The 26,926-nt window shown below is 42.1% G+C and overlaps 1 protein-coding gene across 1 annotated transcript; it reads right to left on the reverse strand.

The window, feature by feature from the left end:
• Positions 1-455: 455 nt before the first annotated feature.
• ASIC5 (acid sensing ion channel subunit family member 5) lies at positions 456-19,761 on the reverse strand (the record flags this gene model as incomplete). The annotated part of the gene is made up of 9 exons (XM_081332536.1): positions 456-646; positions 1,116-1,207; positions 11,125-11,293; positions 12,642-12,789; positions 13,327-13,476; positions 15,865-15,987; positions 18,337-18,568; positions 18,824-19,130; positions 19,722-19,761. The coding sequence occupies 9 exons, from the start codon at positions 19,759-19,761 to the stop codon at positions 456-458; spliced, it is 1,452 nt and encodes a 483-aa protein (XP_081188662.1).
• Positions 19,762-26,926: the final 7,165 nt, after the last annotated feature.

Raw genomic sequence — 26,926 nt, forward strand, 5'->3', positions numbered from 1 at the left:
GCAGCAGGTGTTCCCTCAAAAATTGAGAGGGTTCCAGTGACCAGTACCGAACAGTAACTACAGATTGATAAATGTTTTGGGGGAATTTTTCTACCAGCTGTATGGAATAAGATCTTGAACAATTTGAACATTAAAGCAGTACTTTGATAATGGCAACAGATTGCAAAGCCCAGCCATAATGGGATTGCAGTGACCACCATTTTTACTGGCTGCTGTTTCACATCAGCTGAAATATCTGGACCATTTTCAAAGCATAATACAATAATATAGGTAACTATTATTCTGTCTAGATAGGTGCATAAAGTGGACTTTTTACTATCCTGATAAAAATGAGTAATGGTACCAAGGCCTTCTTTTCCTCTAGTAACAAAGATAGATGTTAAAAATAAATGATGTGTATATACAGAAAGGGTTAGGGGTGTCTACATCACTTTTAATTTGTTTTCTGCAAGGTCTTAGCATTCTTGTATTCTTCTCTTGTGCATTTGTTCATTCTGATTTGAAGTGTTCCAATCAGGCAATTTTGGTGCTTTTAGTAGAAGAAAAACACACATCCAACAGAAGTTGGTGAAAACATATTCGACAATTTCAATTATGGTAATCATACTAGCTCCACAAAATAAGCCCAGTTGACCACCAATATCAGCTGCAATGAAAGCCACAAATTTATCAATCTAGTGTTTTTAAAGTGCAATTATATCCTTATTTAATCAGAAATAACTTACTTTGGAGTCAATATAATTTAATACTATATATATTAACAACTTGACCTCATCAGCACAGAATATATTATATTTATAGTTCAGAATGAAAATGCATGTCAGCTGGCCATTTTCTCCATATTGACATGTTACCTAACTTGGAGATATGATACTGGTACCTTAGTCCTGTGAACATACTTGATGTCAATGAGACCAAAACATGATAAAAACTTATTCACTATAGGCCTGTGGGTTTTATATATTTTGTTTATCCTTATATTCTCATCTATTTTTATATTAGAGTTGAATATAAGCAAATTTAAATAAAATAAGAACCATAAAGTTAATTACATATTATTCAGCTTTATCTGAACTAGCAATAGCAGATATAAAATGTAATTATAGAATACTTACCTAATAGTTCTGATACACTCAGGGCCTTCTGCTGCTGGGTCATTTTGTAATTCAAATTGTGGTATTTAATGTCAATATATACAAGATTATTCCTAAGGGTTATAAAGATAATGTGTTGTCAGTTTAACTATGCTTTTCTTTCTACATAGGGAAAAAGAATCAATTAATAGCTGACAGCACACTTTAACCTGTAAAAGTAAACAATATTTCTGGTTCAGTCACTAAACCGTGTTTGACTCTTCATGACCCCATGGACCATAGCATGGCAAGCCTCCCTCTTCTCCACTGTCTGTTGGAGTTTGCCCAAATTCATGTTCACTGCATCAAACCTGTTATGTTTTAGTGGCTTCTTATACCCAGTTTTTCAGATCATAATAAGTCTCTGAATTGTGAAGAAAATTTTAAGCATTGACAAAGCAGGAACATAGACAACTTGGATTAGAATATTGGTCCTACTCAGTGCTTTTTTGTAAAAGAAAAAGGTGCCGGAACTCACACATGTCATACAACCTGCCTTGCCTACCCTACAAGGTTCCATCCAAAAAAGGTGCCGGAACTCCGTTCTGAGCATTCTATGAGAAAAAAAACCCTGGTCCTACTGCTGCTTTGCATCATTAGCTTAAGACATTTGGATGCCTAGACTGATCGGCTTCTTCATATTTATTTATTTATTTATTTATTTATTTGTTTTTATAAACCGCCCTTCTCCCGAGGGACTCGGGGCGGTGTACAGAATAAGGTAGGCAATACAGAATGAACAATAGTGAAAAAAACAATAGTAAAATACAAACTGGGACCCCAATTAGAGCTATCAGGCCAGGCCGGACTGCTGGAACAGGTAAGTTTTTAATTCGCGTCGGAAGGTGCGGAGGTCGGGGGCCATCCGGATTTCGGTTGGTAAGTTGTTCCAGAGGGCTGGCGCACCCACTGAGAATGCCCTCCCCCTGGGGGCCACCAGCCGACATTCCTTGAGTGGTGGCACCCTGAGGAGGCCCTCTCTGTGGGAGCGCACAGGACGGTGGGGTGCTGACATTGGTAGAAGGTGCTCCCGTAGGTAGTCCGGACCCATGCCATGTAGGGCTTTGTATGTCATTGTTAGCACCTTGAACTTCACACGGAAGGCAACTGGAAGCCAGTGCAGCGCACGGAGGAGAGGTGTGATATGGGAGTATCGGGAGGCTCCCAAGAGTGTCCGTGCCGCTGCACTTTGCACCAGTTGAAGCCTCCGAGTGGATCTCAAGGGCAGCCCCATGTAGAGAGCGTTACAATAGTCTAGGCGAGAGGTCACAAGAGCATGGGTGACTGTACGTAAGGCATCCAGGTCCAGATAAGGCCGTAATTGGCGAACTAGTCGAACCCGGGAGAAGGCCCCCTTGGTCACAGCTCCTATGTGATCTTCCAGGGAGAGCTGCGAGTCAAGGAGGACACCCAGGTTGCGGGCCCTATCAACAGGGGGTAGTAACTTGTCTCCGATGTTAAGGGATGGGATGTTCTGAGTATCCTGGCTTGCCAGTACGTACAGCCATTCAGTCTTGTCCGGGTTCAGTTGAAGCCTGTTCCTCCCCATCCATTCCCGGACCGCTTTCAGGCAGCGGGACATCACGTCGAGGGCATCACTGATGTTGTTTGGAGTTGAGATGAAAAGCTGGGTGTCATCAGCATACTGATGGTACCCTACTCCAAAGCTGCGAATGATCTCGCCCAGCGGTTTCATGTAGATGTTGAACAGGAGAGGCGAGAGGACCGACCCCTGAGGGACTCCGCAAGCGAGAGGCCTCGGGGTCGACCTCTGTCCCCCTGCCAACACCGACTGCGAGCGACCCTGGAGAAAGGAGGAGAACCAACGCAGAACCGTGCCTCCCACTCCCAGTCCCCTGAGGCGTCGCAGTAAGATACCATGGTCGATGGTATCGAAAGCCGCCGAGAGGTCTAATAAGACTAGGACAGAGGAATGGCCCCTGTCCCGGGCTCTCCAGAGATCATTTATCAGAGCGACCAATGCCGTCTCCGTGCTGTAGCCCGGCCTGAAGCCTGATTGGTACGGGTCTAGATAAACTGCTTCATCCAGGATCTGAGGGAGTTGGTGCGCCACCACGCTCTCAACAACCTTCGCAAGGAAGCGAAGATTGGAGACTGGACGAAAGTTATTCAATGAGGATGGGTCCAAGGTGGGCTTCTTGAGGAGAGGTCTCACCACCGCCTCCTTCAAGGCGGTGGGGAAGTGACCCTCACTCAGAGAAGCGGAGATGACCGCCAGGAACCAGCCTCGTGTCCCCTCTCGAGCTGCATATGCCAGCCAGGAAGGGCACGGGTCCAGTAAGCATGTGGAGGAGCTCAACCTCCTCATAATCCTGTCCACTTCCTTAGGAGTCACAGGATCAAATTCCTCCCAGATGACGTCGACAAGACTGTCCATGCCTTGTTCTTCCAGCTCAGCCCTGTTGGAGTCCAGGCCGGTTCGGATCCGAGCAATTTTATCCAGCAGATATTGACCGAATTCCTCGGCTCGACCCTGCAAGGGTTCGAGTCACCCTGAACAAGGCAGCCGGGCGATTATCTGCGGACGCGATGAGGGTGGAAAAGTAGTTGGATTTTGCCACCCTTATCGCAGCGAGATAAGACCTGGTGAGGATTCTTAATCGCAATCGGTCGGATTCGGATCGACTGGATCTCCAACGGCTCTCTAGGCCCCGTCTCCGACGCTTCATCTCCCGGAGCTCCGCGGTGAACCATGGGGCTCGCTGGGATCTGCGCCGGGTCAGAGGCCGCAAGGGTACAACTCGGTCCAGAGCCTCCGTGGCTGCCTTTTCCCAGGCTTCCACTAAGGCATCTGCCGAGCTGTGAGCAGGGAGTGCATGTGCGTCCCCAAGCGCTGCCTGGAACCTATCAGGATCCATTAGGCGCCTAGGGCGGTACCATCTGGTTGGCACCGCGCACCCACGGCGGGGGGTGGCAAAGGGGAAGTCTAGCCGCACGAGGTGATGATCGGTCCATGACAGGGGCATAACAGTCGTGGCGCCCCCACCGATATCATCGCGCCACCGTCCAGACAAGAACACCAAGTCTGGGGTGTGGCCTCTCTCATGAGTCGGTCCAGAAATTATTTGCGACAGGTCCATGGCCGCCATGGAAGCCATGAACTCCCGAGCCAGATCGGACGATCCTCCCAGGGACGGTAGGTTAAAGTCGCCCAAGACCATGAGTCTTGGGAATTCAACCACCAACCCTGAGAGGACATCGAGTAGCTCGGGCAGGGCTGCCGCTACACGATTAGGTGGTAGGTATGCCAGCAGCAGGCCCAACTGCGCCCCCGGGCCGTATCTCAGTAGGAGAGACTCACACCCGACCATCTGAGGGACGGTGATCTCTCGCGGGCTAAGGGATTCCCTGATGATAACTGCCACTCCCCCGCCCCTCCCATGGGTCCGAGGCTGGTGCAGCACCTGGAAACCTGGCGGGCAGAGGTCAACCAGAGGGACACCACCCTCTTGGCCCAGCCAGGTTTCCGTGATGCAAGCCAGGTCCGCGTGCTCGCTCTCCACTAGGTCACGAACAAGGTGTGCCTTGTTAGCTACGGACCTGGCATTCAGGTAGACCAGCCTTAGCATAGGAGGCTGCACACCTTCGCTCCTGGGTCCTCCGGGGAAGTACAGAGGGTCGGAGCGTCTCACCGCTTGTACAGAGCGGAGATGACACTCCCGGTGACGATACGGCCCTCTGTTTGTGCACCTTCTGCCGTTCCCCACCATCCTGGGAATAGGATGTTCGTCAGTACGCCATTGGTTATTGTCGGCGACTGGTCCTCGTTTCTCACCATCGCGAATGGTCGTAGGCCTGGCCTGCGTTATGGTACCCGGAAGGCCTGCCTTCCCCGAGCAGCCATACTCTTTTCCCGCCCCCCTCCCTAACCCGACAAAAAACTTAACAAGAAACTTAACCAGGGGCCTCTTGTTGGTCTTGTGATGGAGGCCCCTGACCCTGCCTGGCCATCTCTCAGAGGCCCAATGGTCGGGCCCGTCATCGAGGTTTGATGTATTGAAGGCAGGATGAACCCAGGAGAGGGGGGAACTCCTGAGGGCGAGTAGATCTATGCAAGAATATTGAAGACGCATAGGGAGCATTGGGGAGCATTGGGAAGGCGGTCCCCTGGGTGGAGCATTAGAAGGAGGGTCTAGTCGGGTAGGTGGGTATCTTGACCGTCACCCAGTCACTGCCACTTGATTGGGTGAACCCCAGAAGCAGGCCACTCCCCATCCTCTCACGATGGGTTGTGATTCTGCTTCTGGGGGTGGTCCAGGACCCACTCTGGGTGAAGCATACCCCATAGAGCTCTCACCTCTATGGGGCTGCAGGTGTAGGACAGGCCACTCTGCCACCGTGGCTTGCACCCAGGCCCATCATGTCCTGTGGGGCGAGGGAGGGCAGGGGGGTTCGGAGCTGGTGGAGGCCAGATGTTGATGGCCTCGGTGGTCTAGTCGCCGTCATCTCCAACGGTCAGCTGCGTCCTGGCATCTTTAGGGGTGTTGATTGGCATGGAGATACCGTCGGCACCTAGGGTGCGGGCCGGGAACGCCACGCCGCATCTAGTGGTGCTGCCGTCGAGGGGTTTTCGGTGAGTTGGTTGACCGGGGCCTGGAGAAGTTTAGCGCCGCTGTCAAAGGCCCCTCGGTGGTGGTCGATCGGGTCCGCATAGCCTGTCTGCGGCATCTCCTTGATCCCAGGGAGATGCCGCCATTGTTCAGGAGCAGGCCAGGAGGTCGAAGCAGGGCAACGATTCCGGTCCTGCTCAGGGCGGTTGCTGCGGCTGTCTCTTCCGCCGCCTAGCTGATCCATTAGATCCGCGGGGTCTTTCCTGATCATCCCTGGCGCCGCTGTTGCCCAGGGAGGCATAATAGGGAGCCGAGGGTGGAGGGACCGGCCCCACTCCGGATGGCTGTAGCAGTTGCAGCGGCTCGGGGGCGGGTTAGAGGCGCCCCATCGCCACTGCCCCCGCCGGTGTTCGGGCCCGTGGGGAGATGATAGGCTAGGGCCCCGCGGGGTACTCGCCGTCGCCGCTGCCGACGATGCCGCCACCTCCGCTACCCAGCTGGTCCGCAGCGCCTCCGTTGGTCGCTTGGGGACGCCGCCGGAGTCGAACAGGTGGGGGGGTTGGGGCAGGGCAGAGATGTTGCCGCCGTCGCCCGGGAGCCGGTCAGGGGGCTGGGGCAGAGCAGAGCCTCCGGCCCCCCCTGGATGGCTGCGATGGTTGTCGTGGTCCAGGGGCGGGCTTGGAGAGGCCCTGCCGCCACCGACACCGTCGCTGCCGGCTCCCTGAATAGGCGACCAGACTGGGAAAGAAGAGTCGTCGCCGCCGCTGTCATCCTCGCCTCCGCCGCACAGCTGATCCGCGGAGACACCGCCGCCGCCCGGGAGCCGATCAGGGGGCCGGGGCAGAGCAGAGCCTACGGCCCCTCCTGGATGCGCGCCCAGGGCCAGGGGGCGGGCCTGGGGAAGCCCCGCCGCCACTCAATCAACCCAATCAAGGCATATATCATCAAATTTAAGCAAGTTTTGGAATGAGACAGTAAGTCTCACAAGTATCCCTTCCTACTCTGGCAGCAGAAATTAAATCTTCAGTGAAATAATTATAATAGGTTCTTGATGGTAATGGGCTTAGTTAATATAAGTTAGCTGAGAGAGAAAGACAGAAAGAGAGAGTGGGAGGATGCCTGATCCAATCAACTCAGGATTTTAATTAAAATGAAAGATGTCTGGCAGGCTTTCAGTATTGTTCACTTAAAATTGGTTATTAAAATGCAAGAATTATGTTTCTAATTCCAAACTAATAGTTTTTCTAAATTTTGAATTCAGAATCATTACATTTTATTTTACTTTTTATGTGTAGTGAAAATTGCCTTGAGTAGTATGAAGTTGCTACTGCTTTTAGATGTTTTGCCATCAGTGACTAGTAGATTTAATAATATCTCCTAAGAAGTGTGTGTGTGTGTTCAGACAATGAAATTATGGTCAATTATATACTCTTGAAAGTGTATGCATACATGGAAATATGTATTTATTCAATTTACATGGCTATTCATTTGCCATAGCAATCTAAATGTCCAACAAGATATAAAAATACAATTAACAGTACTGGGAGACGTGATGAGTACCAAACAAATTTTTCCCATAAGGAATAATGTAGTGAGTCACAAGGCAGCTGACAACAAAAAATTCTAGCTCATGCATTGAGTACTAAACAAATAATGATTACCAGGACAAAATTTTCACATCAAAATGCATTGAGTACCAAATTCAATGAGTTTCATAGCAGTTGAGTACCAAGCTAGATAGGTAGAAGCAATCAGAGAGATGTAGTACCAAGTACCAAGGTACCATTCTACCATTCTGTTTTAAATAACTATCGTCCAGTCTCCAACCTTCGCTTTTTGGCGAAGGTTGTTGAGAGTGTGGTGGCGCATCAGCTTCCTCTGTTCCTGGAGGAAACTGATTATCTGGACCCGTACCAATCGGGTTTCAGGCCCGGATACAGCATGGAGACGGCATTGGTCGCGCTGGTGAATTATCTCTGGCGGGCTCGGGACAGGGGTTGTTCCTCTGTCCTGGTCCTATTAGATCTCTCAGCGGCTTTTGATACCATCGACCATGGTATCCTACTGCGGCGTCTCAGGGGGTTGGGAGTGGGAGGCACCATTTTACGGTGGTTCTCCTCCTATCTCCTGGGCCGTTTGCAGTCAGTGTTGATGGGAGGGCAGAGATCCGCCCCGAGGCCTCTCGTTTGTGGAGTTCCTCAGGGGTCGGTTCTCTCGCCCCTCCTGTTCAACATCTATATGAAGCCGCTGGGTGAGATCATTCGTGGTTTTGGGGTCGGGTATCATCAGTACGCTGATGATACCCAACTTTTCCTTTCCACCCTGAACCAACCCAGCGATGCCCTCGCCGTGATGTCCCGTTGCCTGGAGGCGGTCCAGGTCTGGATGGGGAGAAACAGGCTTCGTCTCAATCCTGCCAAGACTGAGTGGCTGTGCATATCGGCATCTTGGGCTAACCAGACTATTCCACCTCTAACGATGGGGGGTGAGGTGTTACCCCCCCATTGATAGGGCTCGCAGCTTGGGCATCCTCCTGGATTCACGACTCAATTTTGAAGACCATATAGGAGCCGTGACCAGGGGGGCTTTTGCCCAGGTTCGCCTGGTGCGCCAGTTGCGACCCTATCTGGACCGAGATGCCCTATGCTCAGTCACTCATGCGCTCGTGACCTCCCGTTTAGACTACTGCAATGCTCTCTACATGGGGCTGCCCTTGAGGACCACTCAGAGGCTTCAGCTGGTGCAGAATGCGGCCGCGCGAGTTGTGATGGGGGTTTCCCGATACTCCCATGTAACACCTCTACTCCACGAGCTGCATTGGCTCCCGGTTGCCCTCCGGGTGAGATTCAAGGTGCTGGTGATAACCTATAAAGCCCTAAATGGCTTGGGTCTGGGTTATCTGAGGGAACACCTGCTGCCAGCATCAAGCTCCCTTCGTCCAGTGCGCTCCCACAAGGAGGGTCTTCTCAGGGTACCGCCGGTAAGAGACTGCCGGCGGACAACACCCAGGGATAGGGCCTTCTCAGTGGGTGCGCCTGCCCTTTGGAACCAGCTGCCAGTGGAGCTTAGGACCGCCCCCGACCTCCGTTCGTTTCGCCGGGACCTGAAGACCTGGCTCTTTGAGCTCTCTGGCCCAGGCTGAGAATTTTAATTTTAATTTTAATTTTAATTTTAACTGGGGTTTTATTTGTTCAGGGACGGATATAATTTTTTTAAATCTGTTTTTAACTTCTGTATTTTTTGTTTTAATCACGCTGTAAACCGCCCTGAGTCCTTCGGGAAAGGGCAATATACAAATATAATAAAATAAAATAAATAAATACATATTAAGGTACCACTGTACATCAAAACAATATTTTAAAACCTATGAAAGCAACTAAAAAAAATCTATAATCATTTCAAATCACAACAGAGAGGTTCCAACAAATTATTCAAACCCCTGTCTAGAAACATATCTATGTCTTCAAAACCTTCTGAAAAGTGTTCAGGACCAATCAGATCTCAGGGCTATGATGTTCAAAGGGCAAGTATTGTGACAGAAAAGACCTGCTTTCTGGGTTCTGCAAGATAGCATTTTTTTAATCAATGGGAGTCTTAGATTCCTGGATCTAATTAGATAGGTAGAAGCAATCAGAGAGATGTAGTCCCATAAATCACCTGGCCCCATGCCATGAAAGGTTGAGAGCTGACAACCTGTATTTTGAAGTATATCTGCAAGCATACTGGGAGCCAGTGTTGCTCACAAAGCAGAGATATAACAAGTCTATGCTGCTACATTCTGGATCAGTTGAAATTTCTAGATGCTTTTCAAGGGCATCCCCATGCAGAGCACTTTGTAATCACATCAATTCCAGTATGCAAATAACCAATATTGTTATTTATTTATTGTATGATGAAAACATGACAAAGAAAAGTAAACATATACACACAATCCATATAATTATATGCAAAACGTCTATGGAGGTATGGCAGTGGCCTCATAACTCGATGTCTCCTCCTGGGCTTCATGGCCATGACAAACAGAAGAATATAACTGATAATGCATAATACAATACTGATTTAATATCTGGGAAGGTAGCTAAATTCTGTGGCAGAGCAATGGTGTTCAGATGCCATTGGATATTTAATTCCAGCTGTCCACAGGATTTTTAGCCTAGCTATTTTGTATTTTAACATTGGGTGTTTTTTTCCTTTTTGTTCTTTGACTGTAGATTCTTAAATAATAAAAAGACTGCCTATTTTTTGCCTAGTTCTGAAAATTCAGGATTCTTTAATGCAACAACTACTTTTTTAGGTAATATTTTTCTCTTCAGAACACTTTGTCTTATAATTACTTAATGGTTTTGCTAATGGGCACCATTTTTATGATTGCTGACATAATAGATATGCTAGTACTCTTTACCTATGGCTTACAGCTATTTTTTTTTACTTTTTTACTTTTGTTTTTTTTAATCAATGAATGACAATTAGATGACCATTTATAATGTTTATTATGTTTGCTTATTAATATGTTTGCTAGATTCATGTTGGTTAAGTACTTGGGAACAGAAATATTTTCCTGTAATTTGTCAAGCTTCACTGAGTAATTGCAAGATAGAGCTCCATTTGTGGACAATCAAATGTCAGAATAAATTAAATAAAAATGTTGATAGGAAACTCAGTCTGCAAAAAAAGATCCAGGCCACACCTGTTTTTGATATAAAGCAAGTACAGTTTTTATCATTGCAATGACACAGGGGGATGCTTTTTCTAGAATGATTTTTTTTTCAATCTTGCCCACCCTGGAATCTTCACACTGATTTTCTTCTCCTAAATAAATCATAACAGTTCTTGGATTATATCAGTAAATAAGAATGCAACAATGGTACTAAACTGAGGAAAGAGTTAAATATGTCATCTTTCAAAGCAAATAATTCTAATACAATTTGGCAAAAAAAGGTTGGCCTATAGTCCTTTCAGGGACCAATAAAAATGTGGCCTAGCCCAAGATATTATCAACATATAATATCTATAGAATAAGGAACAGATGGAAACATTTATTTACATCTAGTTCCTTTTTCCATTAGTGGTTCCAAGGTCAGAACACACTGAGAAAGAGCTGGGATTGCACTGCCAGGTGACATCACAATCATGATAAAATTTAAGGGTCTTTAATCCAATGTTTTCATATTAAAAAAGTAAAAATAAAAAGTAAAAAATCCTGCAGAATGCATGGTTATATCCAAGCTGCTCTTTGGACCATGATTGGTTTGCTATTACTTTTATTGGGTTTTTATTGTTATTGTTTCCTGCAAAAGTAGTTACTAGGCCAATTTTTGCATAGCTTCTGGGCCCAACACTATTAAGCAGGTGCTGTATATGGAGTGAAACTAAACCTGAAATCTGTCTATGGTTTAACTATAGGATAAAAAGAAACATACCTGGCATATTCTGTGTTTTTCTTCAGCTTTGCAGATAGGAATTTCAGGGCTTGTTCACTTGCAAAAGTAGAATACGAGATGGTGATTGGGTAATCTGTTTCTTCACATGGTACTGGACATGTGGAATTATGTGTTCCTACTGTACACAATCCCATCAATTCTATTTTATCTAAAATGAAAAAAACAGTACACACACAGAAGGAGAGATACTAAATTATTTATATCAATAAAATATTGACTGATGTCCAAGTGCACTGGTTTCATTTTGTATTCTTTGCAACCCAGCAGAACAAAATTAGGTAAAGAGGCTGAAGATTCTTTATGTACATAGACAGGTTCACCCTGAAAAAAACCTAAGTGGAATAGGATCAAATTGGAATGATGTAAAAGCTAGCAAAATTAATACGTTCCAAAATTTCAATGGATCCTATTTGGGACTGTGCAGAAAAACACTCAGAAAATAACTGCACCTGAGACAGTTGTACAGCTTCTCAGACTATTACCAAGTGCTCCATTCTAAATACCTATTCGTACTGATCACAGTATCTAGAGCAGTGCATGCAGAGTCCACCATGTACTGTCCAGTGCTGGTCAGAGTTGGAAAGAATTCAAGAAGCCATACCCTGCATATTTTCCTTAATTTGCTATTTCCATCAATGTAAATGCCAGACTCTTGTTAACCTGTTTTCTAATCCTTATAATTATGTCTGATGCATTTAGGTAATTGTGATATGCATATAGTTAGGAAAACCCTATGTTACATTCTAGTATCATATCTTACTGAATCTTACAAGAGTGGTGCAGGAGCTCAGGTCATTTACCAACATTCACCCAGTGGTCATATTATCATGTCCATATCTTAGTGATCTAACTAGGTATAATTTGGTACAGCTACAATGGAATTTTTGAACCAGTTTTTAGTTTTGTGATACTTATTTATTAGTTATACTCACACAAAGTAGGAGAAACACAGCTGTAAAATTTCTCCAAGTCACATTCTGTGCCATTTCCTTTTCAACAGGTGCACACGACAGTTACAGTAAATGAAAATGAGAAATATAAACAAAAGTATGAGCAGCACTTTCAAACTTATATTTCCGTTCATCTAACAATTCAGCTTTATATCCACTCACAGGACGCATATAAGATCTCTTTATATAGGAGAAAGAAAGATTCTATTGATGAATCAAATGGCAATTTCAGCCATTTTTTCCAGTACTTATATCTCCTTTGAAGTTTTCCCTGAAAGAAGGTCTATGTGGAGCAAAAATAGAATGTCCACTCTCTCCATAACAGAGGTATCCTTATACTTCACTGTTTGCATTAATTGTGATATGTCACATTTATATATTTCTGTTTTGAACTTTACCCATTTGTATTTTAATCTAAATGTATTGTAACATCTGCCTTTAGACATCTTGGTAGCTTTTTTCTCCAATCATGATTCCTACAGTATTATTGGATTTTTCTTAACCCAGACTCCCCTTTGTAAAATAAGTACATCTGCCAAGTTGTACCTGGCAGCATAAAAGGTAAACATTCACAGTGCTTTTGTATAAGGTGGCCCTTGCATTCTTGTAGACATCCATATGTACTGTAGATTTGATGATGCTGAAGCTTGATGTCTGGGTTGCATTCTCCCCAAGGGTATTCTTGGATAATTGTCTGACGTGAAAAAAGGAAGTTTTATTTTGAGAAAATGGCATCAATTTCAATAGCAAAGTGTTGAATGAACAACTTTTAAAAATTAAGCCCAGAAAAATAATTACTGTAAAATAAACATTTTCAGCACAAATCATCTTTGAATACAAAACATACCTGAACATAATGTGAATTATATTCCTAGGCTGAAATAAATAAAAAAGCTACTGTGGAGATATGCACATTTTGCTTTATAGCAGAATCATGGTCCTATCTCAATGTAACTTTTAAAAATGCTACTTTTTTATCCCTTCTATTCCCTAATGCTAACCCTAATCTAACCCTTATTTTATAGTAAAGCAGTTCATTATCAGGACTGAATTTGATTTAACTATGCAGACCAACAATTATCGTTGCAAACTAAATCCTAAAGCTCTGTAATCTCTTTAAAACGTGTTTGTTATAACTATACAAATCATATATTTTATTTTTGATTTGTTTAAAATATAAAAAATAAAATAATATTGAATCCCATTTTGCATATCAAATGCTAATACTTACTTTTACCTCTTGGATTGCAGCATGGGCATGCATCCCCACTGGTGTAAAAACACCTAAACCATCAAATCGGGGAGGTTCTTTAGGTGAATGGATAGCAAAAGTTATGCCAGCATCAACAAAACCAAGATTAGGATCATCAGTGAACTGACCCTAATAAGATTATTTAGAGAAAGATATAGTAAAATAGATGGGATAAATTCCATGTCAGTGATCTGTTAACTGCTCTCTTGCAAAATTACCTACAGTGTTGATGAACTGTAACAAAACAATATGAACTATATTGGTATGAGGTATTGCTATATTATGTAATGTGTCATTTTTTATTGTTAATTATCCTTCAACCATACAGATTAAGATTGCAGTTCTATACACATTTACTGGACAACTGGTCCCATTAGATCTGAGCAAATGCAAATAGTTTTAATTATGGTCACTGACCAAAAGTGCAAACAAAAACAAATGTAAAATGTACAGATTATAGGATAATCTTAGGTTTATGTCTTTGTGACTACCATACAAATGACCATTCAAACTTTATCTACATATCTTGGAATCTGGACTGTAAAATGAAGTGATCGATGTTTCAGAATTACCCAAATACAGTGAAAACTTACAGGAAATTAAACAATGGAAAATGCCCTGACAAAGAATACAGGTTAGAAGCATGCAACCTATTGCTTCTAATACTTGATAACTGCAAGAATAGATTCTCTCATCACAAACATCTGCTAGATACCAATATGTTATTAAAGTCATTTGAACCATGACGTCATGATGCACATAATAGCATTAATGCCCCCTGCTCCCAGTGCTGACATCATTTCTCAGTATGCAGAAATTTCCTTAATTTTCCATACTGTACTTCAAAAGAAAGATCTTGCTATATCTTGCTATATCTTGCTATATATTGTTGCACTTTTGTGTATAGGAATTCCTAAGTTACAATCATATTAACTCTTTAAGGGTAAGAAATTTATTGTGCCCAAATGTAACTAAAGACACAATTATTTGATATTTTGTATCATTAATTCTCATTCAAAGCTCACTTTAACATGCTCAAATCATAAACGTAAAGATTGAAAACCCCTATGATCAGAATTTAGTGTTTGTCATGTATTTGAGTTTCAAAAATAGCATTTTATATATGTCGATCAGAAGGTCGGCAGTTTGGCAGGTCGAATCCTGAGTGCCGCATAACAGAGTGAGCGCCTGTTACTCGTCCCAGCTTCTGCCAACCTAGCAGTTCGAAAGCACGTAAAAATGCAAGTAGAAAAATAGGGACCACTACGGTGGGAAGGTAACAGCGTTCCGTGCGCCTTTGGCATCTAGTCATGCCGGCCACATGACCACGGAGACATCCTCGGACAAGCGCTGGCTCTTCGGCTTTGAAACAGAGATGAGCACTGGCCCCTACAGTCGGAAATGACTAGCACGCATGTGCGGGGGAACCTTTACCTTTACCTTTAAATGTATTTTAAAAATTGTATTTGAATATTTCTAAGAGGCGGGGAGAAGAATGTAGACTAAACTGGGCTCCATAGAGTACTTAAGCAAGTCACTGCTAGTTTGAAGGAAGCCTGATAATAAGCAATATCCTGCTGGGTATTTTTGGACCTGCTCTTTTGGAGTTCCAGCATGTATGAGATTGCAGTATATAGCTGAAACAATAAACTAGCACATTCAAACTTTGGCAATGCTTAAAGGTAGTATAATTAAGTTCAAAACATTCTGATAAATTCATACAATTTGGCATTCCCCAATCTATTGCCTCCACACATCTCATTAATCTCAACAAGACCACAATAATGCCAGCTGATTGGGAATGATAGGCATTGAATCATTCTAATATAATGGGGTATTTAATTCTTTAAGGTAATCTAATCAACCCTCATCCCATTGCAGGAAGCCCATCCTGTTGTGGACATCCTGTTCTTGAAAAAGTACAGTGATGGAACACCTATAAATTTGTTCCTCTGTTTAATAGCTCACACAATGAGAAAAATTCTCTTTATTCCATGTTTGGATCTTTCCCCATTAAGCTTCCACTCACTGGTTCTTGCCTTATACCCTGTAACATCTCTTCATGTATTGAAAGACATGTCTGCACTTAGCCTTCTCTTCTTTAGGCTAAACCAGTGTTTTCCACCTTGGCAACTTTAAGATACAGTATGTAGATTTCAGCCATCAGAATTCCCCAGCCAGTCATGTCAAAATCCACACATCTAGGAGTTGCTATGGTTGAAAAACACTGTGCTAATCATAGCAAATGTAACTACTGTACATAAGATTTTGTTCCAGTGCAGTTGCCCTCTGGTTAGTTCCCCAAATTCAACCATCCTCATTAAATGGGCCAGTGTTCCCTCTAGTTAATCAATGGAAAATGGTAAAAAAACAGCAGGTAGCTTACATCCCAGACACCAACTTTGATTTTTCCCTCACCATGACTTGCTAACCTTGGCAAGGAAATAGCAAACGAATTATAGTAGTTCACTAACCAGTGGAGTTTCAAAAATGGTACATTCATGAGAATATCTCTACCTGTTTGACATCAAAAATCAAACTGAGGCCTCTTCCAGAAAGGCTAACTCTTCTTCTTGTAGGAAGTTTAATATGATTAAAAGTAAAGCAGTTCCCATATTCAGTAAAGACATGAACAAAGTCCTTCCACAAAAAAAAGAAAAGAAAAAGAAAAATGGAGTTAGTATTTTCTCACAGACATTGTAGCTTTTGGGTGTTGCTATTGCCTGTGGCATTTTAGTACCACAGAAGTCAGTGAATGAAGAAGTTTGTACTACACACCATTTTGCAAGTATCTTTCTATTTAAAAAACTAAAGATTGAATTTTAGCTCTGTTGAAAGTAGTCAATCAGTGCAGGTCTCATCATGCTTAGGCTTGTAGTAAGGTCCCATCAGTGAAATCAATGGATTTTAATTAGGGAGTTTTTAGTCACAATGCTTTTATTTAGCATAAATAAAACCAGATATTAATGAGGTGCAATCTGCTTGGGAATACCATACATCTATGGGAACTATTTGTTAAGAGCTTTTAAATTTCAATAATTATGTTCTGACCTTTTTTGATGGATGAGTGGGAATTAGTTTTTGAATTAAAATCAAGACTCACTTTTTTTGAATCCATCAGACGTGAAGATTAAAGAGGCAATTAATTTATTAAGGGGACAGTTTGACAAGTTGATGGCTGATCAAGTGGCAACTAATCTACGGTATGTTAGACATAATACTTTTTGCAATGCCAATAAACCAGGTAGATGGTTAGCTTATTTGTTAAGGAAGAAGCAAAGGGCTTCTAACATAGATAGAACATAAGGGTAAGGTAGTGTATCAGCAGAGTCTTATTAAGAAAACTTTTGTTGATTTTTACTCTAAGTTATATGCTAGGGATAAGATTAGCGAGGTAGATATTGATGTATATTTGATGAATGCTAATATTCCTGTTCTTACACAAGAACAAAAGGAAGAGATGAATCAATTGATAACTGAGGAAGAAATTTTTTCAGCAATTAAACAATTGAAAGTGGGCAAGGCGCCAGGGACGGATGGGTTGACTGCTGTGTATTATAAAAATTTACAGTCAGAGATGGTAAAGCCATTAAGGGAATTGTTTCAGACAATCCAAATGGGAGGAGGGGTGCCTCCGTCTTGGAAAACTGCTTTTATCTCTTTGATACCGAAGGAAGATCAGGATGTCACTCAAGCAAAAAATTATAGACCAATATCACTTTTGAACACGGACTACAAGATATTTAAGAAAAGGATAAAGTTTTGTCCACAATTGTTTTTACTGGGCATTACTACTGACACTACTGTTGTGGACACTAAGTTGATGTTGAATTTAATCACGGCAGCAAGACTTTTAGTAGGGCAATATTGGAAGAAGGAAGAACTGCCGACTATAGAAGAATGGATTTTAAAAGTTTCCAACCTGGAGGAAATGGCAAAGATCTCAGCGTATTTGAAAGACCATTCGCAACAGAGATACATTGTGGAGTGGAAAAAATGGATTGACTATATCCAGAATAAATATGGGACTAAAAAGTTTCATTTAGCATTTGAATAAGTGCTGATGTGATATTTATACTGCTTGTAGTCATTTTATAAGAGTTAAAGTGCGATAGATTTAATAGTCTATTGTTGTTTGCATATGGTAGATTATGATTGTTTCTACTTTTATACCTTGTATTTAGCTCTGGGAAGTCAGGGAGGGGGGAGGGGGAGGGAGGGAGGTGTTGGGGAGGGTTGGGAAGAGGGGAGGGGGTTGGGAGGGGTTTTTTTTTATAAATAAAATTTACTGTAAAACTCTTTAATAAAAAAAGACTCACTTTGTGAATTAAAAACCTGTGGAGTGATTCACTAATGCAGGGGTCTGCAACCTTGACAACTTTAAGACTTGTGAACTTCAGCTGCCAGAATTCTGGGAGCTGAAGTCCACAAGTCTTAAAGTTGTCAAGGTTGCAGAACCCCTGCACTAATGTATACCTATACCCTTATGTATTGGTGAAACACTGAGCAAAAAATCTCCAACCTTAAGATATATTGAGAGCCAGGTTGGTCTAGTGGTTAAGGCACCAGGCTAGGAAGTAGAAGACTCTGAATTTAAGTTCCACCTTTGCTATGAAAGCCGTATGGGTGACTTTGAACCAGTCACTCTCTTTCAGCCCAACCCACCTCACACAGTTGTTGGGAATTAGGAGGAGGATATGTTCACTGCCTTGAATTATTTATAAAAATGATAAAAGGCTATAATAAAAAAATTAAAATATTAGCATGTATTATCACATTGCATTTGTTTGGTGCATTATTAACTTTGCATATATAGCCCTTTGCTAAAAATCAAAATAAGCATTCTGACAGCCAAATATGCATTCTCTTACCCTGGTAGAAAACTGTGTTTCAGTTTTCAGACAATATTTTTTCAGACAATATTGCCTTTCAATACTACATTTATTTCAGCATTTGGATAGTACATTTTTATAAAAACAAAAATATTACCTTTGGATGGCATTTTTTCCCAAAAAATTCACAACTCAGCAATGTGCTGCTGTTGAGATAGAAACCATTATCTCTTGTGAATTCTTTGATGCTGAAATTTTGATTCCCTTGAAAAAAATCTTGTAGTTCTTGACTAAACTGATCATCAGTACTGAACATACGAAGAACTCCTGATACTATGCTCCATAGGAAGAAAACGATGCTCAGGTTAGCTACTGCTTGAGTTTGGAACCTATAAGCATAAATCAGAAATGCAAATATAAATTCTGAATGCTTGAGTAGCCCAAGGCTGTCTATGGTTTTTTTTTCTATGCAAAGATGAATTACACAGAGATTATCTAACTTTACATTGGCTACAATATTGCAACCTTTAACTCATATAAATGCATACTCTAAAATGCTAGAATTGTTAGCCTTGATGGTTGTCCAATTGTGATCTTCATAGCTTAAAATCATCTAAGACACAAAGAAGAAAATAGTGCCTTACCTGTTCAGATTACAAAATGTTACAGCAGGAAATTCAATATTCTCCACATATTGAACTACAACTGAGGTGGTGGTGGGCCAGCTGAAATAATTGAAGAAACGACAATAAACCTGCCAGGCAACTAGGACAATGGAGCCCAAGACTACTACCATCCATAAGATCTTGCGTATCTTGCTCTTGGTATGAATAATATTGTTGATCCCGTGAAAGGAGGTGGAAGTTGCAAACTCATAGTCATATTTTTTCCTTTCTTCCAAAGATGGTAGAGTCTTTCTTGTGAAATAAAGCCTGGCTTTTTCCAGAATTCCTTAACATTTAACAAATAATGAAAAAGTCCATTCAGAATGAGTTCAGTTGGATAATGGATACATTAATTAAAACAGTGTGGGCAATTTTCATTAGGTATTTATTCTTGGTGTCTACACATTTGGCATGTGTTTCCAAACAAATATTTTAAAAAAGGAAGCAGAGATTAGAGAGAAAGAATCTATGCAAATGTTTCGACAAAAAAAACCATGAAAAATTCTCTGATGATAGTTTATACTAGTTTGTCTAAGGATCAGTGATAAAGGATGACATTTTAATGCAAAAATATAAGAATTCAGAGATATTTTCCTATGAATATAGTTGTTTTTCTATTATTTCACTTCTTAATCTACTCTACAAACTGCAATCCAAGACTGTGCCTGGAGAGTAGATGTAAATAACATATGGCATTTTTCTAAGTATATGAATAATTGCAGCTGCAGTCTACCTACATATTGTATTCAAAAGAATTAACTATTCAATATATTCTTAACAAGAAAAGTGTTTACAATTTTCATTGTGTCCATAAAAATGAATAATGCTACACCTTAATATAACTAGCCAACTCAGTGTAATAATTATCACACCATACCTTTGCCATGAAAGTTCCTTAATTTTCTAAGCTTCTCCATTAGACAAATATTAGAAGATTCATCTCTAAAACATGGGCAGTTAATTGCTTTTATAACATCAGGAAATGGGTGGGGATTATATTAAATACACAACAAGGTGTAATTTGCCTGTCTCGGTTGCTACTCTCTCTCCCTCACACACACACATGTATACACAAACAAGAAGGCTAAATGCATACATTTAAGCGTACAAAATATCATATAAAAAGATAAGTGACACTTTTTAAAAACTGTAAATAATATTATAATTAATGAATTAATACTAATTACTAGAATATCAGACAGAAAGGCAATGATAGATTTTGAGTAAAACTCAATAGTTTTGATCAAGCAATAGGATTTGCTGTTTCACTTTTTTTCTTTTGAAACTTCTTAATGCAGTTAAGAAGGCTTTGTGTGATTTCACTGCATTAGCTGACAGTCTTTCCTGTGAAAGCAGAATGTTCAGTTTCACAGAATGTTGCAGTTAATACCTAGGTTATCAAATTGATTCACACACATTATTCTTCACTATGGACCCGTGTCATAGTTCTATCAAGAATCAGTAGAGTTTTGTGCTTTGAAGTAATTCCCATGTATTCTGATGAAGTTCAGAGTCTACTCATAAACATGTGTGTATACAGTACATGTAAAATCCAGTTGGGATTAAAAAATGTAGCAAATCTGAATAGAGTTATGATAATTTCCATAAACAGGCCTGTTTATTATACAAGAGGAACCCTGCAGTGTATGCAGTGATATCACAATTGCTCTTCTTAATTTACAAAATAAGCATGGGAAAAAGGTGAGAGGAGGATTGTGCTCCAAAATTATCAGAATTCTTAATATCTGTAATTGATTAAAATTCATACTGAAGATTACAAAATGTATGTTATATATTATCATTACTATTTACTAATAAATTCAGTTGGTTTCTTTTTGATTTACTTACGAAATTTCACAAAGCTCGATTAACTGAAGATGAAAATTCATGAGCATGAATAACACTAGAGGGAGCCCAGTAACTACCCATTTAGCTTCATTCTGGAAGACTCAAAATGAGAGGGTGATAATTTACACTCAAAATGAGAGGGTGATAATTTACGTACTTCTTCGGAATAATCATTATTTGCATTAAATGTATCTTTCTACTGGAATAAAGATGGTGATGGGGAAACCCCCTTTCAAAATAACACAGAAGAAAAATGTAGGTTGTTGGAGAACATGGAACCAGATTAGTTGATTTACTAGCTGTGATGTTCCCTGAATAGCTTAGCTGTGGTAAGTTCATATCTTAACTACTTGTAACTGAGATAGAGATAGCCATTAAATTAGCCTTTTGCAAGATGACACATATCCACATATGATTCCATTCTATTTTATTTCATTCATTTAATTAATACTGAAATTAATGAAATTATTTGTCTAATTTAGCTTAATTACTTAACCTTGACCATTGTGGATGATTTATATGTATATGTATTTGTTAATTACTTAATCTTGACCATTGTGGATGGTTTAACTATCTGCAGTTATCAAATATAGTAGCATACAAAAATAAATAAATGCATAGTTTTTCAACAAATAATTTAAAAACTAAACAGCATCAACAAAATCAGACCTGGCTATTGTATGGCTTCTTCCTTGGGCAACTTCACCTGCCTTAAATTTCCATGGTTTTAATGTAGATTATGTGACTTTCCATGGATTTTGACTCTCTGGAGAAAAAAAAAGTAGAAGAGGTAGCATGGGAATTATTGCAAATAGTGAAGAGGAATTGTTATAAGAAAGCATAGACAATGTTGTGAATTGACTATTTTTAAAAGGTCCATATGCCGTGTTTGCTCAGAGACTCAGGATTCATAAAAATACATGTTTGCAACTTCTATTTTTCTCTGTCTTAACTAAAAATTGTACTCACTCACCTATTCATACAACCAAGCTATGAAGACCTCTCACATTAGAGCTGCCATGCTGCTTCTAGCTTGCATACAGTTAGGGGGGGGGGACAGGGAAAAGGTTTGGAATGCACAGATGGTTTCTATCAGTGTGAGCGTCAAGGTCACTGAAGAAATGTTTTGTCTTCTCATAACAACCGTTGGAAGACTCATTGGACAATGTGACCTGAACTGTCAGAGAGGAGAGTGAGCATTGATGGGTTTCAAATAATTTAACAACCGGTTCTCTCTCTCACCCTCCCTCTGCCTTGGTCGGGATGGGCTGCTCAGGGGCTTGGCTGGGGTGGGGGCAGGAGGGTACGGTTGGGGGGTTGCAGGAGTCTTAGACTGGGGTGGGTGGAGGATGGGAGGGTCAGAAGGTCCTGGTTGGGGGAAGGTGAGGGGGTCTGGCCAGGGGGACAGGAGGGCTGAGATGCCTCCATGGAGGAAAGCCACTCCCCTGCCAGCCAAAACTCTCATCCATACCATGGTCATGTAGGATTGTGTAGAAGGGCACTGGGGGGCTGGGGGGGCTGGCAGGGGGGAATCAGAGCTGCTGCCATCTCCCTTCCACAGCACAGCCCCATCGGCATAGGCGGAGACAGTCCCGGGATGGCCAGAAGGGGACCCTCACCCGGCCTGGGCCCCATCCACTCAGTGGCTCTGATGGGGACGGTGGCTGCTGCTGCTCCTGTTGCTCCAAGCTCTCAACTGGCCAGCCATGGAGGGAAGAAGTAGGAGGCAGAGGGGCAACTGGGAGACTGGAGCCACCTCATCTGCCTACTGGCTGTGGCTGGCCCCACCAAAGCAGCCCGAAGAGGCAATGGATCTCGCACACCAGCTGCCCAGCCTCATAGGGCAACAGTGGCAGAGTGTGGGGCTGGGCAGGAGGCAGTGTCCGCAGCAGCAGTGAACCCTGCATCACCAGGCCTGGCTGGCAGCAGCTCCTCGTGCTAGTGGTGGCAGCGGTGGGGAAAGGCAGGCTCTGCTGCGTGCCCACCCCTCACTGCTGCTGCTCCGCATCATCCCATGCATGCCTCTGGCCCACCACCACCCCAGCAGATGCTGTGCTGTGGAAGGGAGATGGTGGGAGTGGGCTGGAGGCCCTTGCAGGATGATGTGGAGCGACAGTGCCAAGGGCTGGGTGCATGCCACAGCTCGTCTTCCCCCACTGCCGCCTCCACCAACATGAGAATGGGTGGCACAGCTTCGCTTCTGGAGCCTTGTGATGCAGGGAACACCGCCACCATGGCTGGTGCCTCCTGCCCAGCCCTGCGTGTTGCTCAGGTACCGTTGCCCCACAAGGGTGGGCAGCTGGTGTGTAATATCTGCTGCCTTGTTGGGCTGCTGAGGTGGGGCCAGCTGTGGCTAGCAGGCAGCCGAGGTGGCTGCAGACCCCCAGCTCCATCTCTGCCTCCTTCTGCTTTGCTGCAGGGCCAGCTAGTCAATGGGCTCAGAGCAGCAGGAGCAGAAGCAGCCATGGCCCTAGTCAGGGCTGCTAAGATGACAGGGGCCAGGCCAGGCGAGGGCCCCCTTCCAGCTGTCCCAGGGCCATCTCCACCTGTGCCAATGGGGCTCTGTGGCCAGTTTGCCATGATGCAGGACAGTGCCTCTTATGTATTTTAACCATGACAACTAGATAGGACATGTTAAATTTAGAAGTATAAAGACAGAACACTCAGTGCATATAGTCACATAAATGTTGGCCCCAAGAATTACAGTTCCTACTCCTCATCTCATGATGATTTTCCACTAGAGTGCCATTGATAATAGAATAGAATAGAATAGAATAGAATAGAATAGAATAGAATAGAATAGAATAGAATAGAATAGAATAGAATAGAATAGAATAGAATAGAATAGAATAGAATAGAATAGAATAGAATGGGACCTTGAAGGTCTTCTAGTCCAGCCCCCTGCTCGAGCAGGAGAACATATACCATTTCAGACAAGTGACTGTACCAGGACCCACTTCAACTAATCACCAAAGAAAGCAGAACTCTTGAAACAGGCATTGTCTCAAAAGGAAACCCATGTGAATGATATAATTAAGTAAGCAATATGCCCCCTCCCACCAAAGTCATAATGTCCGTTTGAAATCCAGCCAATCCACTGGTGGGCAGCTGACTGGCATGGTAGGTGCACATCTCAAGGTCGTCTCCAGCTTTCGTTTCCTTGTAACTTTCTCCTAGATAAGGAGACACATTTCATACTCAAAAGGAGGAGGCCAGACAAAGAAAGGAGAAAGTGAAAGTTAACACTATAAATCACCCATGCACCCCCTCCCCACAACAGAAATGGCAGGCCCTAAAAAGACAGAAGAAAGGAAAGAACAAATGAGGAGTTAATTGTCTGCTTAATTTCAGGTTGCTTCTCTCTTTGGTCAGTTTCCAACCATTGTTTCTTGTTTTGCCCTCTGCTGCTTTGGAGAATAGTTTCATGCCCTCTTCTTTGTGGCAGCCCCTCAAATACTGGAATACTGCTATCATGTCACCCCTATTTCTTCTTTGCTTTAGACTAGCCAAATCAAAGTCCTGCAGCAGTTCTTTGTCTGTTTTAGTCTCCAGGCCTTTGATTATTTTAACTGCTCTTCTCTGACTTTTTTCCAAGGTCTCAACATCTTTTTTGTAATATAGTGGCCAAAATTGGTTTCAGTATTCCAGGTGTGGTCTCACTAGGGTTTTATAAAGCGGTACTAATACTTTGTGTGATCATGATTCTACGTCTCTGTTTATACAACCCAGGATTGTATTAGCTTTTTTGGCGGCTGCTGCATACTGCTGGCTCATAGTCAAGTGATTGTCCACTAGGACTCCAAGGTCCCTCTCACAGTTACTGTTTTTGAGCCAGGTCTCACCTAATCTGTTCTTAAACCTTTGATTTTTCCTGCCTAAAAGTAAAACTTCGTTTTTCTCCACATTAAAATTCATTTTGTTGGATAGGGCCCATTGTTCAAGTTTGTCAAGATCTTTTTGGATCCTGAGCTTGTCTTCTTGGGTGTTGGCTATTTCTGCCAGTTTAGTGTCATCTGCAAATTTGATGAATTCCCCTTCTATTCCCTCATCTAAGTCATTTATGAAGATATTGAAGAGTACTGGGCCTAAAATGGAACTTTGAGGTACCCCACTGCTTACTTCCCTCCATGTGGATGTAGTTCTGTTGAGGACTACACATTGAGAATGATTTGTCAGCCAGTTACAGACCCATCTGATGATGGTGCTGTCTGTCCCACATTTTTCTAGCTTGCCAAGAAGTAGGTTGTGATCTACTGTATCAAATGCTTTACTGAAATGAAAGTATACTATGTTTGCTCATCCATTAATTTCATCACTTGGTCAAAGATGTCAGGGCTGCCTCTGATCAGTCCCTAGGAAAGAAAACCATTGACTCCATAGATTCAGAGAAAAGGTACTTTTACTGGGAAAGAACTGATTGCAGCAAAAGTCAGGCAAGATCTGAAGCAAATGCACATGAAAAGACAAATTGAAAATAACCCTACAGCTCAGCCACCCCTGTAACCAGGGAACCAGAGTCCAATCATTGGCCAGGAAGATGTTTTGGGAATGTCTCTGGTCCAAGTGCACTGATTCTCCTTTGTGCATGCTTTTTCCAGGATGATTAATCTTGATGATGGTAAACAACCCAAGCTGGCCTCTCTCAGTCCAGCCTCCCCACTGCTTCTCAAAAATTCCAGTCTCATACCTCCTGGATGTTTTTCTTCCCAAATACCCATTGCTCCCCACCCTCCGTTTCCATGACAGCTGGCAGCAAGCTTGAAAGGTAGTGAAGATGGCCAGGCTGACATAAGATTTGTTAGGCATGACCTGTTTTTGATGAATGTTAGCTTCTGGTTATAACTTTGTTTCCTTCTAGAAATTTGCAGATTTGTTGCTTGATTATCTTTTCCAAGATGGAAACTAATCTAAGAGAGAAGCAACCTAGAACTAAGGAGAAATTTCCTGACAGAACAATTAATCAGTGTCTGAAATTCTATAGGGTTTCCTGCCTGAGCTGGGGGTTGGACTAGAAGACCTCCAAGGTCCATTCCAACACTATATTATTGTTGTTGTTGTTGTTGTTGTTTTGTTATTATTATTACATCATATTCAAATTCAATATAACCCAAACACAAGTAACATAACATAATCCAAACAGTGTCTTAAACTTTAAAAGAACTGATTTTAACAAACTCAGAGAGAGCCTAAGAAAGATTCCATGGATGAAAACCCTAAAAGAGGAAAACAACTCAAGAACCTTGGGAAATTCTGAAAAATATGACCATAAAACCGCAGTTCAGCACAATACCACTGAAAAAGAAAAACAAGAAATCCAAGAAGAAACCAGCATATCTGCACAAACATCTCTCTGATTAATTGAAAGATAAAACAGACAAGTACAAAAAAAAATGGAAAGAGGGTCACATAACTCAGACAGGATATCAGCAGATAGCCTGAATCTGCAAAGATGAAGTCAGGAAAGCAAAGGCTCAAAATAAACAAAGACGTGCAACAAAAGTCAAAGATAATAAAATGTTCCTTTCAACATATTAATAACAAGAAAAAATTCAAGGAAATACTAAAGAGAGATGGTAAGGAAGTAACAGGCAGTAGAGAGAAAGCAGAGCTGCTTAACTCATTCTCTTCATGCAAACAGAAACTAAAGTCCATCCTGTCAAAAAAAACCACCCTTAAAAGTCAGACTAGAAATAAAAATTAAAATTGTACATCCCAGAGTTCTAAAGGAGCTGGCAGATATTATCTCAGAACAATTGTACCATATCTTTCAAAAATCCTGGAACACTGGGGAATTACATGAGAATTGGAAAACAGCTGATACGGTTCCCATCTTCAAAAAAAGAAAAAAAAATAGACCCTGGAAACTACAGACCAATCAGCCTAACATCAATACCTAGAAAGATCCTGGAAAAGATAATCAAAAAACAGATCTGCAAACATCTAGAAAAAAATAAAGTTATAACTAAAAGCCAGCATAGATCTGTTAAAAACAGATTGCGCCACCAATCTTACTTCATTCTTTGACAAAGTGACTAGTGAACAGCAAAATGCTGTGGACCTAATACTTAGATTTCAGTAAGGCATTTGACAAAGTATACCACAACCTACTTCTTGGTAAGCTAGAAAAATGTGGAATAGGCAGCATCACCACTAAATGGATTTGTAACTGTCTGCCAAACCATATTCAACGAGTAGTCCTTACTGATACTACATCTACATGGAGGGAAGTAAGCA

The sequence above is a fragment of the Vipera berus genome, assembly GCF_964194415.1.
Source record: "Vipera berus genome assembly, chromosome: 7".
NCBI lineage: Eukaryota > Metazoa > Chordata > Lepidosauria > Squamata > Viperidae > Vipera > Vipera berus.